Here is a 17,251-nt window from a genome sequence, read left to right as displayed (position 1 = left end):
TGATCGAAGTAACTACTGCTTCCCCTAGGCCCCATGTGGAGGGGCCGGGGGAGCAGACCAAGGAGCAGTAAGATTGCAGCTCCGCTCACTGTCAGCAGGGTTCCCACTCCATGGGAAGAGGCGACGGAGTTCTCTCCAAGACCTGCACATCCCCCAGGAGTGCTGGGATGGGCCCCCCATTCAGGGAAGGACAGCAGTCCCGTCAAGCAGTACTAGCAGGTTCACTGGTCACACATGGACTAGAGAGCACGTCCTTTCCTCGGGCTGCCCTCAGAGAGGTCAGAGGGCTCCTTTAATGGAACTAATCAAGAACAGCCATGACTATTAGTAAGAGCGGCCAGGCATTCAGGGGCTAGGTGAACTTGCATACATAATCCGTCAGTCCTCCCCAATTATGCATTTAAAACCGACCAACTTCTCTTATGTTAAACATATCATGTACACTCTCATTTTTAAAATCTTATTTATAATTCAGGGTCTATAGGCTTCAGCTAACTTTGGGTCAGTCCGGTGACAATAGGGAAATGGTCTTACTGTATGGTGGCTTTTGCTTGGAGGGCCCAGGCTCCACCAAGGAGATTTTCCCAGGAGCCTCTGTAAACCCAGACCCTGTAAAATACATTTGTAAAATACGGTCCAGGCTTTGATAGATCTGCCGCTGTGAAAGTCAAGAAAACAGTAATAAACTGAAGCAAGACAGGTGGGGATATTTATTATGTTTAATGACACAGATCTTCCCAAAGTAATCCCCAATAAGTCACAAAATTATTCACATTTTTATATATTCCAAAAGCAAAATCCTGCTGCAATCCTGGCCCCAATGTAAGTCCTCAAAACTGAAATAACTCCTTGAGAAATAAAAAGATAAAATAGGAATAACTTAAACAATAGAGTTAGCAGATCAGAAAGTGAGCAAAAGGCAGATTGATTTGCGAAAGAAAAAAAAAAGACTTTAAATAAGAATGGGCATTTAAGATCTTATCCCTAAGTTGAATTAAGGAGTTATGCTCAAACCATAAAAAAAGAAAAAAAGGACAATGAGTGTCACAGTGGGTATCTGAACAATAACTGCCACCGGATACCAATTCATTAGAACTGATTTCCTTCAGCTGCTTATATCCTTCCTAAGTGGCCCTTTTCTGAGAACTCTACCATAGTCTTAATGTAATACAGTATTTTTTATTATTGATGACTACTTAGACCTCAAAATAACAAACTGACAACTATAGTTTCAGACACACTGAGAACATACAAGCAGGTGTAATTTAAGCATATTGTCTGTCTTTCAAAGGTGGAATACTTGTTGTGATATATACCTTTATTAGGCTGAAATACTGAGAAGGGATAAATGAATTTTGTTTTATTTTGACTTTTGGACTTTTTTTCTCCTTTAATTTTAAATTTCGTTTTCTTAATTTACCTAATGAACCAATTCCTGTGGTAATAATGAGAAAAGGAAACTTGATTCTCACTGAATCTTGTAAAAACTGAAAGGGTTTTAGGGCATGGTAGAGGAAAATGCTCAGGATATAGCATGAAGGAAAGACAAAGGTTTCCATTTTCAAGCCCTCTCTTCTCTGGGTCTGTAGACCCATGAAGACAAATGTCCACTTCAATCCACCCCCATCCTCTTCTTGATCCTCAAACTGGGTAACCATTTCATAAAGGCACCCTTCTACTAATTTTAAATCTGGTTTTGACAGTCATTTCTGCCAAACTTAGTGTAGTTATTTCAGAAAAATATTTGAAGGTTTTGTTCCTCATATAAATTTATTTAAGAATTGTTGGAAAAAAGGAGGGGTAGGTGATAGAAGGAGTGGTTTAAACAACAAACAAAAGAAATTAGCCTCCTCTTACAAATGTAGCATGGAAATTAAACCCTTAAAGCAAGACCTGAATTCTCCAGAAGTAATGCTCTCTCTTCCTAGGTTTTCAGTTGATATCATGTAAATCAAGCCTAACACTAAAAAGCAAACAACCACAAAAAAACAGATTTACCAAAAATGGAAAATCAGGTGACAGTCTTTTTCTAGAGGATATATCAGTTTATTCCTCTAGATAGCAGCTTCCTCGAGCTTATGGAAAATGTAAGAGGAAAGGGAAGGAACAGGAAGGGACAGGAAGGAACGGGAAGGAAAAGGAAGGGAAGGGAAGGGAAATAGGTAGAGGTGGGGGAGGGGTGAGGACAAGCGGGAAGGAGGAAAAAATGAGGAAGGAGGGAAAGAAAAGAACTTTTCAAGAACACATCCACTGCCCAAAATGAGGAACACCTGAAAAGGCATCTTGACATCTTCATCAGAATTTTAAGAAGCGCTTTCCAAATGAAAAAGCACCTGCCACCCAACTATTATTTTCGTTTTCAAGCTCAAAACAAGCATACAAACAAACTAAAACACAAATTTTCCAGCTTGACAAGAAAACTTGAGCCCCAAAGAGCAGACACTTTAATCAATGGCTCTTACCTGGGTACAAAAGACTGGGTGGGTACAGGTTTGAGTTAACGGGGGTTAGACACTGGTGCTTTGATACACGGGACAAAAATTGTTGTTCAGTTTGCTTGATGAGTGAGCTCTTCATGATGCTCCTCCAGCTTTCATTCAGTCTCCCCTGTGAAATGTGAAGACACTTCATACACTACATGTGGTACCGAGAAAAAGGCCATCAATAAACACAACCAAGGAGAAGAAGATGGTTTCCCTCTATCCAAATCTTGGCATGTAGCTCTACGTGTAGGAATGAGGCAATGTTAGGTTAGCAAGACAAACACTTGTGTGACCTTGGGCAAGTTACCTGGCCTCTTTGTATACTATCAGGATGATGACAAGCAGAGTATCTACCTCTTAGTGTTACTCTGAGGAGCTAGTACAGTACTTGGCACATAGTAAATGTGCAGAAACTGCTAGGTGTTATTGAGCTGAACTGTTAAACATGACCAAATCAATTCTATTCCATGGAACAATTATTTTTCAGAGTGGAGGGTGTCAGTATAGGATTTGGGGGTGTTCTGAGTCCCCCATTCTCAAGACATTTGCAGCCTACTGCAGAGATTCTCGGTGCTAAATGTGCATTAGAATCTCCTGAAGAACCTTTATAGAAATACCGATGCCAGGCACCACCCACAGAGATTCCAATTAAGTTGGTCCAGAGTGTGACCTGGGCATCAGTATTTTTCAGCACCCCCAGGTGATTCTAATGCTCATTGAGGATTGCTGACCCAGGAATCTGCCATGTGATTTGGGTGTATGGCCACTGCCTGTGTGGTCTGTCTGTTAGACTCTGACAGGACCAGGAGCCCCTGGGATGAAGGGAGGTGTGTCATTATCCATGTGTCAATCACCACAAACCATCAAATGACAAATCCCTCCGAAGCTGGTGAGCAAATCAGAGAGGGAGGGCCTCGAGGTTGGAGCTTGGCATCTGTAGGCTGGTTTGCTTTTTGCTTTGGTTGTAAGGGAGGTGAAGGGCCCCGTGGGAGGAAGTAAAATGGCTCCTGCCTGCCCAGCAGAGACGGTAAGGTTGGAAGCCACAGCAGCCCCTCCCTTTGGAGCTGGAGGCCTAGGGAGCTGTGACAGAATCAGAAACCAGCATTTTAATTCACTGTTGTCCTTTTTCTTTCCTTTTCTTGGTTTATTTCCTTTTTGCTATTCTTTAATTTTAGAAAAGGTTTTGTGCTACAGTTCTTGTCTGTGTCTGAGGACGTCTGGGCCTGGGTTCTTTGCCCTTCCTCAAGTTGGGAGCATTACAAGTGGACCAGCTCCCGCTGCAGGCTGGCCATGGCGGCGGCAGCTGGGATCACGGGAGCTGCTCACAGGGATGGGAGGGTCGGTGGGCCAGAGCTGGTGCCATCTGCTCAGTCTCACATCCCTTTGCAGAGACCTCCCTCCAGTCCTCTGCCCTCTTTTTGGGAGAGTTTTCATAAGGAAAACCAACTACAATACAAGGCTGAAGGAATGAAGTCCTTAGTGGAGGCATGTGGAGGGGCAGAAGGCAGAGGGCCTGAGTCTGCCTGAGGGACCAGCAGGTTTCACAGAGGAGGCCTTGTAAGCCCAACCTTGAAAGTGGAATCTCAGTGAGCACACACCAGACGTGGGCAATCAGCTCTTGATAAGGACGGTGACATCGAGGCAATCACACCTCACAGGAGAGCTAGGGATAACGGGTGTGTGCGTGTGTGTGTGTGTGTGTGTGTGTGTGTGCACGCTTATGGGACTTTTTTAATGGTAAAATTCATATAACCTAAAATTCACCATCTTAAAGTATACAAAGGATCATCTGTTTCACACCAAAAGTATCAAGGCCAAACCATCCTGAGTAAGGAGAAACAGGTGTATTCCAACCCCTTCGACCCATCTCTTCCACACATTCCCTGGTCAGACAATTGGACTCATTGTTTCTGGTCCAAGCATCCCTAACTTAATCCCTAAGTGCTAAGAATCTACTTTTTCATTTCCCCTGGATCTTGAGGTCACCAGAAAACCAGGAAAGGGAAAGATGATGAACAGTGAAAGAGCAGAAGTGCAGAAGGGAAGGACAAGCACTGGTGCTGTAAGCAGGAGAGTCCTTGAGAAAAGCAGAGCAGGGGACATGGAGTGGAAACTCACTGGGTCTTCTGCCGAATGCTCCTCTCTGTTGCTGTCTACCCAGCCCATAGGCATGACAGTCCCATTTTAGCTGCTTGACCTTGCTTGTTTGGATCTTCCCTGGATTCACTGAGACAGCTTCATTCTACTAAATGCCCTGTTTGCTTAAGATGAGTCAAAGTCACCTGGGTTCTTTACAACCATGAAAACTTTCACTGACAGTCCTCCAGGACCCCTGCCTGACCAGGAATCCATGACCCAAATTGGGACAGGAAGAGAATGGTATGGAGAGCTTTCATAGAAGGCCTATGAGCATATTCCAAACCACTGAGTAGGAACTCATGTTACAAAGGAAACCTATTTACTAAGACGGATTTTTTTTTCTTACCTTCTATCTCCTCACATCAGGGTCCACATATCTGCCGGTTCAGGGCTTTATGTAACTTGATGTTAGCCATGTTGAAATTCAACACAATTTGGCATTTGGTAATTACGTGGGCCACATTCCCTAAGTGGTAATTAAGTGGGCTGTGTTCCGTATAAACACCTAATAAATGCCTAGATGACTATTTTGGCAACCGGAGATTATGTGGCCCAGAAGCCATCCCTTCATCTACCAAGCAGAACGTTCTAAGGTAGAAGCCTGCAAAGTGGGAAATTACTGAGCTGTCCTCCACATTCCTCTGTGCTGAAGGCGGGAAATCCTGGCCAGCCCTGGGCAAGGCGATGTGTGCCCTAAAGCATGAATGACCCTCAAACCAGAATTTCAGGAACCTGAGGACAGTGAAAACCTAGCACATCATCCCACACTCCTTTATTGTTTAAAAAGATTCGTTAATTATCTTGATGTTGCTAGAATGAGGGACTACATGATACAACACCATAGGACTCTCTGGGGGATGTTCAAGGGCAATGTCCACCGATTCTGCTTAGGTTCCAAAGGGCTCTGCTCTTTCTCCCCAGGGTTCTCCTATCACACACTCCAGTTTTGGAGAACAATGGAATGTAATGGTTAAAAGCCAGATCACCTGGCTTCAGACGGCAGCTGAGCCATTCACTAGCCATGTTACCTTGAGCAAGGCACTTAACCTCCCCTTGCCTCAGTTTCCCTATCTGTGAAATGGAACTGGTGATAGTACCTACTTCACAGAGTTGTTGTGATAATTAAATATTAGTTCATTTAATACAAGTGAAGTATTCGGGCCAGTTCCTGGCACTCAGGAAGCACTTAAAAAGGAAGAGCTATTCTTATGCTGGGCCTGGGTAGGAAGGGAAAGAAGAGAAAACCTGAGAAATGACGACAGCCCTCAAAATGTCGAACTTCTTACCACACACCTGAATTCAAGAGTTGCCTCATCACCTCGTTCAACAGCCTCCCACAAAAAAATATTTACTGAGCACCAACCGCAGTGGAAGGTCATCTGATGCAAGGGTGGCGACAGGGTGGTGGAGGGAAGGAAGGCTCTTGTTCAGGGCACACATCTGGCATGTGTGGTTCAGTTCACCTAAGTTAAATGGGATCCCACTGTAATTCCGGCTGTAAAATAGTGAGCAGGACGGCAGAGTCCCTGACCTCGGGAAGGTGTCATTCAAATAGAAGGAGCAGACTTTTAAGCAATCAACCCACATAAAAATATAACAACAAACTGTGTCATACTGTATGAAAGAAAACTGCAGAGGGCTAAAAAGGTGTACCTCAGAGCAGGAGGGGGTGTCATGGAAAGTCATGAGACCCGAAAGGTAAAGAGAAGTGACCCATACAGGGTCAGGAAGAAGTATTCCAGTCAGAGAGCACATGCAAAGGCCCCACAGCCGGAAGGAGCCTGTGTTTGAGGAGCTGAAAGAGGGACCATTAGGTAAGGGGGTAGGGGGAGCATACAAGAGGCAAGACTGCTGGCAGACCCGCATATGTGCTGTCTGAAGGAAGAATGTGGCTCTTATCTCCTCCTTGACTCCTGTCCGCCACATTTTCTAGGTACTTTATATGGTAGCAGGAAGCTGAAATTATTTGAGCAAATCAACAAGAAGCACTTAAGCTGCTTACTTACACAGGACAGCAGTTTAAAAATATCTCTGTTTATGCACCGGATATTTCTTCAGAGGGTAGTTTGGTCTTTCAAGGATATTCTTTACTTCAGAGATGGAGTCTTCCTATATAACAAAAACAAATCCAGCAATTGCATTACTCATAATGTAATACAGATCAAGGATATCTGGATGTGTAGTTTTGCATTTAAGAGGTCTATGAATCCCATATATGCCGTATATATTGTGTTCATGATACATGTGTGTATATAGATACTATTTCTTTTTTCCCCCTCCCTCCTTCCCTTTATTGCTCTTTCTTTCTTTCCTCTTCCTTCTTCTCTCCCAAGCCCCCTCCCTCTTCCCTTTCTTCCTTTTCTTCTTTTTACATTTTAAAGGGACTCCCTTACTTGAAAAAACTACGAATTAACAAAGCAAAGCAAATGACTTTGCAGACAGGCCGTAAAGTAATCCACGACCCTGGTGATTAGGGGAATCAATATTCATTTAAATAATTCATTTAAATGCCAGCATTTAAATAAGTCAAGATGACCAATTCAACTACATGGTATAGTTAAATCCAACCAGAGGGGGCACTGTCAACCTTCCATTTGAATTTTTTTGAACTGGTGACAGGTCACAGCTAATGGCTGTACATCTGCAGTAGACAAAGTGCTGGGTTTATCTATCTATGGATCAGAAACACTCCCCTCACCCCCATAAAAGTCAAACAGTGAAAAACACCTTATTCACTTTGAGGAAAACTTTTTTCCATGTTGTGAGCTCATGCAGACCACACACGTCCCTAGATTCTTCCCTGGACAGGGATTCCTGTCCAGAGCAGAAGGAAATGTGCTTCGGGCCAGTTACACTGTCTTCTCTAAGTTCTTTGACAGGACAACGCTCCCTCTTGCTGTAGGACCTCTGCTTGATGTGTGCTGTTCTCCAAAGTAGCTGCTATTCATCACTCGTAGCTACTACTCATCACTCAGATTGAAGCTCCACTGTCTCTTCCTCAGGGAAGCCTGCCCTGACTGCCAACCAAGTCCAATACTCCTTTTCATACACTCTCAGGATACCATGTAACCTCCTTGATGAGCATCACAATTTTACATTTATTTCTGTGGTTACTTGATTAATGTCTGTCTCCCCTGCTAGACTGTGAGACCCAGTCCCCATATTATTTTGTCAGCAAAGATCTAATTCCATCAGAAGCCCTGACCTTGTTTAGGTGTTGCTGAGATCTGTGGGACGTCAGACGACTGCAGACCCTTTCATGGATCTTCTTCCACATGGACTGGGACCCAGGGTGGAACCTGCTCAACAGAGTAAACAGGGTGGAGTATTATGCAGCTGATAAAAGGACACTTAGAGTGCATAACAATAAGGGTCGATATTTATAACTTAAAGGTGAGAAAAAAAGCAGCAACATGCAAAACAGTGTGCATAGCATGGTTTCAATGTCTTTATTAAGCCTAGGTATAGGAAAAGCACTGGGAATAAAAACAACCAAGATGTTAAAAGTGGTGTGTGTCAGGGTGTGTGACTCTTTTCTTCTTTGTAATTTACTGTGTATTTTAGATATTTCTCTAAAGAACAAATCCTGCTTTTACTTTTAAAACATGTAACCCCAAAATTTTTAATACAAAATTTAATCCCAACTTTTCTACCAGGGGTTTTTTATGTGTCATTTACTTTAGGCCACCCAGACCCAAACTTAACCACAGATCTTTCAGTGTCTTTCAGTTCCTCAAACAGGCTGCATTTTCTCCCTTCCATAGGCACTTGCCAGCACTGCTCCCTCGGGTAGAATGCTGCCACCCCCAAGCCCCATCCCCGCTCATGTTGAGTCCTACCCACCTTCAGAGCTCAATTCAGTTACTGATTTCTCAGGAAGATCCTTCCTGAGCCCCTTCCTGTAGAGCAGTGGTCCCCAACCTTTTTGGCACCAGGGACCAGATTTGTGGAAGACACTTTTTGGCACTGGGGTTGGGTGGGGGGGAGTTCAAGCGGTAATGCGAGCGACGGGGAGCGGCAGATGAAGCTTCGCTTGCTAGCCCGCCACTCACCTCCTGCTGTGCGGCCCGGTTCCTAACAGGCCATGGACTGCCACCATGGACTGGTACCGGTCCGTGGCCCGGGGGGGTTGGGGACCCCTGCTGTAGAGGGAGCCGGCTTCCCTATTTCATGCACTTGGAATCCATTCACCTCTCATTCATAGCACTTCCCCCAGTGGACATTTTGTCATTATTTGGTTAATGTCTGTCTCTCCTCCTAGACTGAAATTGGGACTGAGCCTCTTGGGCTAATAGCTCATCTCAGGGCTTTGAACACCACAGTAGGAATTTAATATGTATTTCTTGAGTGACTGAATTCATCCATTCATTCATTCATTTTGGGGAGGGAAGTGAGTACCAATTCTTAAGTTGAGGCAGAATTTGCAGTTTGATTATGAAAAGCACAGATATTGTTTTCTTAAAATGCCTAAAACTTTTAGCAATTTGGATAAAATCGTTCTCTTTAACTAATATACAGTAAACACTGGAAATGACAGAAACATGTGAGAATCAATCCAGTTGTTGTTATGGCCACCACACTAATGAGTCCCTGTGCAGTTGCCCCTCTGCTTGGTTTGGGACCCACATCCAGGCCACCCATCCTGGCTCCCTGTAACAAGCATGTACCCTCTGGTTTCCAGGGAGACAAGACCAAGAGAATGACTGGATCTACACAAATCCATTACCAACCCAGGAAAATGACTCACAGCAAATGAACGAACCACCTAAAGCACTGCCCATGTTTAAGAAAAGGCCAGGTACATCATTTCTACACTCCTCTAAGAATTTTTAAGATGAAGGAATAGAAATATTTTGAAGCTATAAATAAAATTGGCATTTAAAAATAGCCACCAAATGGACACTGCAAATGCTTTTTCATTGGTCTTGAGTAACCAGTGCCAGAATTATCCGTACACTTGTTACCCTTATTACTATATACAATCAACACTATATTTGAAGACCTCTGAGAATGATGAGTCAACAGGCAAGAGCAGTGCTCTGCCTTGATTATGGCCTTCTCCTTGTGCAGTGGGACGACTGCGGATGGATGCTGAACTGAGGATGGATGCTGAAGGGATGTGACTCTATCCGGACACTGGAGCTAGGGAACCGGCTTGAGAGTGTTTCTCCCACGTTTGGGACTACCATTTCCCATGCTGCTAGTTAAAAGGGTTTTCCACTTCCTCCATTAAAACCTTGGGCTGATTCTCACTCCAAAACTTGCCTCGCATCTCATCCTTGCAAACTTGGCCCTTGCTGATTTCAGTATTAAGTCAGCAGAAACTCAAAAGGTATTTCTCATGCACTTCTGTGATCTGAGCAGAGGGAGACTGGTCCCAGTGGCTCATGTGAAAAGAACGGTGAGTGAGGCAGAGCCTAATAAGCACTGGTAGTGAAACTACGCCCCTTATGGTTGACTACCAGAAATTCTTGAGCTTGACTTACAGAAGATAAGGAAGCAGCTTGTTAAAAACCCCTCTTCTTACAAACTGCCTTTACTGATTAAGCTTGCTTTAGTTGTTTTTATTCTTTTTTCCTTTCTTTATTTGCATACCCTCCAAGCTTCACATAGCCTAGGGTAATATATCACAAGACTTCTTAACCGTCCCTATAGATAAAGCCTCTGACATCACAGGTCACTATAGTAATGGTGGGCTTAAGTTGTTTTACAAGAACGTGGAGTTGGATCCTGTCTAGTTCAAGCTGGCTAAGACTGGTTGGGATAACTAACCCTAAAACTGTGTCTGCACAGTTATCTGATGAACAATTTTTTGACTTCAGAGGGCCAAAAACTCCACCCTCAGATCATGCTAAGTACCTCCATTTTTGAACATGCATCCCATGAAGAAGCATGTAACCCAGATATGCCTGGGCGAAGTACCGATTACTTCACCTTTTCTCTACCCCCAATCACATTTCCTCATGCCTAAGACCACCCTGCTTCTTTATTCCATAAATATCTCAAGCCCCTTGCCTTTGGGGAGGTGGAGCTGAGACTTGTTCTCCCATCTCCTTACTTGGCTGCGTTGTGAATAAACTTTCTCTTCACCTCAGCATTTGGCTTGCTGTGCATAGGGCAAACGAACCTGGTTCGATAACAGTAACACCTAGTGTTCCAAGGGCTACCTCTGTGAGGTCAACGGGGAATGGATTCTTCCACAGGGTCTACACTGAGGTCAATGGGGAATGGATTCTTCCCCAAGGATACAAAGGGATATCCTTTACTCAAAACAGCTGCCTTAAAATTATTATCTTCAGTGCCACTTCCCTGGAGGTTAAGGTGACAAGCTCTCCTGGATGCCTGGAACTAAGAGGTTTCCCACAGTGCAGGACTTTCAGCGCTATAACCAGGACAGTCTTGGGCAAACCAGATAGCCTTTGTGTGACCATGTTATACTTTGTCACCTTATTTACAAATTCATAGTTTGATTAGTTCCAAACTTATCAGTTTAGAGTGACTTTGGACAGAGAATTTGCTGACTCACCAGAGATAAATGATTAAAACTCTGGTCTGCAGCCAGAGTCATCATTCTACAGTCAACTGTGCTAATTCCTGTGAATGACTTGCAAAAGCGCCCCACTGCCTTCCAACTGAGCCCAAATTCCTTAGCTTGGTTTCCACAGTCCCCCTCAGACCCTCAGCCTTGGCACCCACTTTTCCCCAAGGCTGCTCTAACTTTTAGTACCTGACAGCACCCCCTGCCTTCTCACCTCCCATCCCTCCCCTCCATTAACTATCACAATCCAATCCCCTCCCCTCTGGGCCCCCATGAAAATGCCACCTCCTCCATAAAACATTCCAGAGTACTTTCTTCTCCTTTATACTCTGATAACATTTGGTCTGTACTGTTCTCAAAGTTCTGCCTTGTAGAAAACTCTCTGTGTACATTTTTTTTTTAACATCCTCTGCAAGTTCTCAGAGATCAGAAGAAATGTCTTAAATGTTAGCATTTCTATTCCAGGACTAGCAGGGTGACTATCAATCCTGTTTTCCTTCTGAGGCACTGTTTTTTTCCCTTGTGTCAGCAAGTATTTATTGAATGTCTACTAAGTGCCATGAATTGGTAACTGATTCTTCATGTGTCTTTTTTTGTAATTGAGGTATAATTGGTGAGGCACACTTTTAATCACAGAGATACTACATTCCCCTCCACACACCCAGTACTAATCTCAAGGATTCTGACTCAATATGAGGCAATTCTTCAGTGAGCCAGAGTTGAGAATTACTGTCCTGCTGCATAAAGATACTCAGGAAAGACTGGTTGAATGAATGCATAAACCATCTAACAAATTTATTTAAAAAGAAACGAGGCCTTCCTAGATCTCCTTCCTAATGGAATTAACCTCCTCTTGCTCTGCCTTTCCCCTACATTTCAATTATACTTCTGTTAAGTGCACATCATAATCCATCTCAAATTTAGTGACATGGGGGTATGCCTGCCACCCCGTCTAGTGTGTGAGCCACTGGGAAGCCAGGACGTGTCACGATCACATACACTGCACATAATAGGTTCTCAATAAATGGATGCTCAATTCAGTCCCTCAGAAAAGCTTGCTATGCTGATTATAAGGAGTTTGGGTGATGTACGAAAACAAGGCACATGGGCAAAATCCATGAGCTTCTTCCAGTTCTGGCAGCAAAGAAGCACTTTGGGCTGCAAGAGGATGGATCTTTGATCACTAAACCCCTTTTACAGATGAGGAAACTAAGGTCTAAAAGGCTGAGTACTTGTGTGAGATCACATAACACTTGGAGACAGGTTGAGCAGAGCTCAAGTGTCCTGACTACCACCAGTTGAAGGTTCCTCCCCTTCTCTGTTTAAAATAAATTCTAAGTCTTTACATCTGGGGTAACCCCCTACCTGCTCTGTCCACCTGTTAAGCTGCAGGCTGGTAGAAAGAGAAGAAGCCAGAAGAGAAGGGAGACCAGGCCCAGAGACGGGTGTAAATGTGTCTCTCACCACCTGTCTCTGGGAGCCAAGGCCAATTTTTAAAAATCTATGTTGTGTTATTTTCTTCCAATACAGTAACTAATCAAGGACTCACCATTACTTAGTAGATTTTATCAAAATATTTTACTTGGTTTCCTCAAGTCCATTTTAATATAAAGGTATTCTATCATTTCTGAAAAATGTCTAAGAATGCATTGTCACTTTCTTATAATTCCTACTAAAATTTCAGTGCCACTTTTGTTCTGGGATATTTACTACAAGTCTCTTTGTTAGCAACTGTATTATTTTTATGTGGAGATTTCTTATTCTCATCACTAACAATGCAGGGAAAAGCAGGCCGGCCTATCTTTTTTTTTTTTTTTTTTGTGGTACGCGGGCCTCTCACTGTTGTGGCCTCTCCCGTTGCGGAGCACAGGCTCCAGTCGCGCAGGCTCAGCGGCCATGGCTCACGGGCCCAGCCACTCCGCGGCATGTGGGATCTTCCCGGACCGGGGCACGAACCTGTGTCCCCTGCATCGGCAGGCGGACTCTCAACCACTGCACCACCAGGGAAGCCCAAGACTGGCCTATCTTTCATTCAAAACAACTATCTTTATTATCTTTTGTGCTACTTCACTGGAGTTGTGACCAACTGTCCTGGTTTGCCTGGGACCAAGAAGTTTCCCAGAATGCAGGATTGTCAGGGTTAAAATTAGGACAGTCTGGAGCAAACCGGATGGTTAGTCACATCAGCTGGGAGCGCAGTTTGGAAAATAAAGTTTCCTGCTCTCAATCTCTGGCCTGCCCTCCAGACATAGGCAATTGTGGGTTTGTGTGTGTGTGTGTGTGACAATAATATAAACAAGCCAACAAACCATGTCTAGAAAAAGAGAAAGAAAATACACCCACATATTAATCATGCTTGTCTTTGGGTGGCAGGACTATAGGTGATTTTTTTTTCACTCCTTTTCATTTGTCTATAATTTCTAAACTTTCGATAGTGAGTTCTTTTATACTGGTGAAACCAAAGGCTTGAGTTCTAAAATTTATGACCGATAATAATGGATAGATAAATAGTACCTATGCCAAGTTAGCTGTCTGTCCCATTTTCAACAAGCATTCTGAGATATGCTTTCCAGGGTAAGAGAAAAGTCTCAATTCTTACTTTTGGGATTATTTTTCAAGGAATAATAATTTTTCATATCAAGGTGTCCCCAGCTGAATATTCCTAAGGAAGCAAACTGATGAAGTGACCTGACTTTACTCCTGCCAGACCACAAGGCACTCTTCTAGCAAAGAGATGGGTGCTTGCTGCTGACCTTTCTCGGAGAAGGGGCTGATCCAGAAGAGGGCTGGGAGTTCTGGAGTGTTGGGAGGTGGCAAATGAAGTTTCCCAGTGGAAATCGGCATCCCCTTGATGACTGTAACTGGCCGAGGGCTTTCCAAACTTACTTGAATCTAACGATAATGGTGATTCATTCCTTAAAACAATCCGTTCATCTGGCTCTTTGATAACCTGAGTGACAATGTGCATTAATCGTTAGTTGTAGTTTTTGCTTTGGTTTGCTTAATTTAGAGCTGGGGGCCGGGTGGGACAGGGAAGAGAACTGGGGGCAAGATGATAGAATACCTGCCGCAGGGATCTCCTGCAAATAAAAGAGGGGTGGGAATAGAGAAGACTAGAGACAAAATGCTCAGCAGTCAAGGGCAAGGAAAGATAACCAAAATTCTGTACATTTGGCATATATTCACAAGCCAAAATCAACTCATGCTCTGAGCTTTGGTTTGTGAGGATTGGAGATTATTGGGTTTGGGAAAGACATAATTTTTTAGACGAAATATTTAACTGCTATGGCAAAGGAAGCTCAGTGTACTCCATTTTCTTTGCATATATCCATTCTCATGTTGTAACATGGAAGTCTGCACCTTCACGTGAATAAACCAATCAAACTTTAAGAACAAGTGATTTACCATCGCATATAAAAAGGTACTCGACTAGAGAAAAAGTAATGAAAATCCCTACTGATAGAGTAGATATTGGGCCTACATACACCCTCACTGGTGATTCATCCTACAAATGAAAAGAGTTTATGTGAGGGGAATAAACCAACTAAAGCAAAGCAACTCAAGTTAAACTACAGGAATTCCATAAGCAGCATTAGCTAGAAATATACTTTCCACCACTCATGGGAGAAAGCACAATAATTGACATTAGACAGCTGGAAATAAATCAGTTTACAAATGCTACTTCTAAAATTACCTTTACGTTAGCTGCAAGGCTGTCAAGAGAAGAAGCTAGAAGAAAGAGGAACAGGTGTTTCAATGACTCATTATTACCAGTTACCCCTAAAGCTGCTGTTACACTTATTCCACAGCAGTACAAAAATATTACACAATGAATGAATTATCAGAGAACTTAAATGCTCCCTTGTAAATTATACCATCACCTTTAAGTCTTCCTGAAGTCACAGCAATTTATCTATTAGTTTTACTGTCCTCTTGAGGTCAACAATGAGGTTATATTAATGACAGCATTTATGGATACAGGAAGAGTAAACGGGAGTCTAAAGTGAAGCAATAACTTCAGTAGCCCTTGGGCAGCCTGGAAAACTCTTATTTGCCCAGGTGCCCAGGGCCTAAAAGAAAGCCATTTGGCTCAATGTAAAATTCATACCCTCTGCCTCTTCTGGCATTCCCTTTATATTTGGTTTACATAAAATCCTACTTATGCAGAAACTCTTGAGTGTACTTGTCCAAGGTAGATACAAAAATGAATACATAAGAGCTTGGAAAAACAACACAGCAAAAGTGTAAATCATTATGATTACCCAAGTAATCATAATAAGTAAATAGACCTAATGCCAGAGAATGGTAAGAATTACTAGAAGTAATACATACAGATAAAACCAAGAATAAATGGGATTTTTCCAGGTTCAAAATGCTTTTGAAATGAGTATTTGCAAGACTATGCTAAGGCCACTGTGGCTTCCCCCAGCATGACTGGGGCTTAGGCAGTGACAGGGGTCTGCTGATTCCCCAATGCCACTGGCAATAAGAAGGAAGATATAAAAAGGGATTTTTAAAAGCATGCTAATTGTCATATCCTCTGGGTATGCACATAGGTGTGTGGGCATCTTGTCCTAGAAGCTCTCTTCCACCCAACTCCCAGCTGAGCAGGGAATTGGTAATGCTTAGCCCCTTTTCAGCTATAACCATAAATCTGCCTTGTTGCCTAGGAACCCCCTTGCTACTGATTTTTGAACACTCCCTTTCACGGGGAGTTTGCCCTTGTTTCCTAGCTTCTCAAAGTGTAGTCCATGGACCAGCTGCATCGGTATCACCCGGAAGCTTGTTAGAAAAGAGGGATTCCAGGCCCCACCCCAGCCTTAGGGAATCAGAATCTGCACTTTAACAAGATCCCCAGGTGATTCGAATGCACACTGAAGTTTGAGAAGCACTGCTTTATTCTACCTTAGGCCTGAATGAATGAGCTGACAGGTGACCTAAGGAAAAGTCTGGCTTGGAAGCTACAGGGATTCCAAGGATCTGAGCCCCGAGGTCTGAACTTCTTCTCTAAATGTAAGTACACCAAAAACTTGGTGTGTGACCTGTACACACTCTGTAACCTCTCTGGAACCTTAGTTGTCCACCTGCCAGGATTAAGAAAGACAAAGGCTGAGACCAATGTGATATAGGAGTCCCGTTGTAATTGAGCTAGCATTAAGCCCAAATGTCCTCCCTGGGAAAGGACATTTCCTGTTGCTTGATTTCACAGTAATGGGGAAGACAGTGCTGCTTTTATGGGCTACATGGGTGATTTTCAATCCAAAGGACTTAAATGTCAGAGGTGATGAAGCACTTTCTGCTTCAAACCCTGTCTTCTGTCCTTGGTTTGCTGCTGTAGAACAGTCACAGTGATTCAAGAACACCGGCTTGAGTTACCACAAGAGAATGTGCAGCCCCTTAAAAGTATAAACCTTTCAGCCTAACATAGGAAACCCTGTTGTCAGGGATGGTACAGGTCCAGTCTCACCAAGAGTCAAGAGAATGGGCCACCACCATCCCTTTCTAGCCTAAGAATTTTTATTAATTCAGGAATAGTTGAAATTCACTGCCCTGACCTTCAGTATTGACATGGTTCATGTATTTCAATCATAAAGTAAAGGCCTCCCAGGGAGGCCTTAACCCAGTGCCTCTCAGTGTGTGATCCAGGGGCCTCCCCATGGGTCTCTAAGACCTTTCAGGAGCTCTGCAAGATCAGAACTGTTCTCCTATTAATATTAATCTCTTTTTCACTCTCTTTCTCTCACAACTGTATAATGGAGTTTTCCAAAAGCTACATGATATGTCATGATGTCACCACTCTGATGGTTAATGGAATGTGTGCTTGTATATTCTTGTATTTTACAAATTTCTCAGTTTTAATTTCTAACACTAAATATTGATAGATATCATCTGCATACACAAAGTTCATTGGGGTCTTCAATAATACTTAATGCAAAAGGGTACTGAAATCTAAACATTTGAGATCCCCTGCCTTAACCTCACTGCTTCAGACAAATTGCCTCTCCTCCTTTGCTGACATGGAATCTTGTAAAGTAAGTGTTGCATCTCCTGATCTCCGACAATCCCCTGCTGCTTCCTATCCAGAGAAATG

General features: G+C 43.2%; 1 protein-coding gene across 7 annotated transcripts in view; it reads right to left on the bottom strand.

Annotated features, from left to right (window-relative positions):
* Positions 1 to 687: 687 nt before the first annotated feature.
* Positions 688 to 17,251, bottom strand: part of SPATA6L (spermatogenesis associated 6 like) — a 62,678-nt gene continuing 46,114 nt past the window's right edge. For 6 of the 7 annotated variants that reach the window (XM_033858120.2, XM_019934776.3, XM_019934781.3 and 3 more), the window contains 5 exons: positions 14,855 to 14,889; positions 13,914 to 14,110; positions 7,828 to 7,921; positions 6,629 to 6,731; positions 688 to 2,607 (listed from right to left, as the gene is read on the bottom strand). In XM_033858120.2, coding sequence (XP_033714011.1) covers positions 6,642 to 6,731; positions 7,828 to 7,921; positions 13,914 to 14,110; positions 14,855 to 14,889 — 416 coding nt within the window. In that variant the 3' untranslated portion in view covers positions 688 to 2,607; positions 6,629 to 6,641. Of the gene's footprint in view, positions 2,724 to 6,628; positions 6,732 to 7,827; positions 7,922 to 13,913; positions 14,111 to 14,854; positions 14,890 to 17,251 lie in introns of all 7 variants that reach the window. The other variant, XM_073806154.1, reaches the window with a different exon arrangement.

This window comes from Tursiops truncatus, chromosome 6, assembly GCF_011762595.2.
Source record: "Tursiops truncatus isolate mTurTru1 chromosome 6, mTurTru1.mat.Y, whole genome shotgun sequence".
Classification (NCBI taxonomy): Eukaryota; Metazoa; Chordata; class Mammalia; order Artiodactyla; family Delphinidae; genus Tursiops; species Tursiops truncatus.
This window is presented reverse-complemented; position numbering and strand designations above follow the sequence as displayed.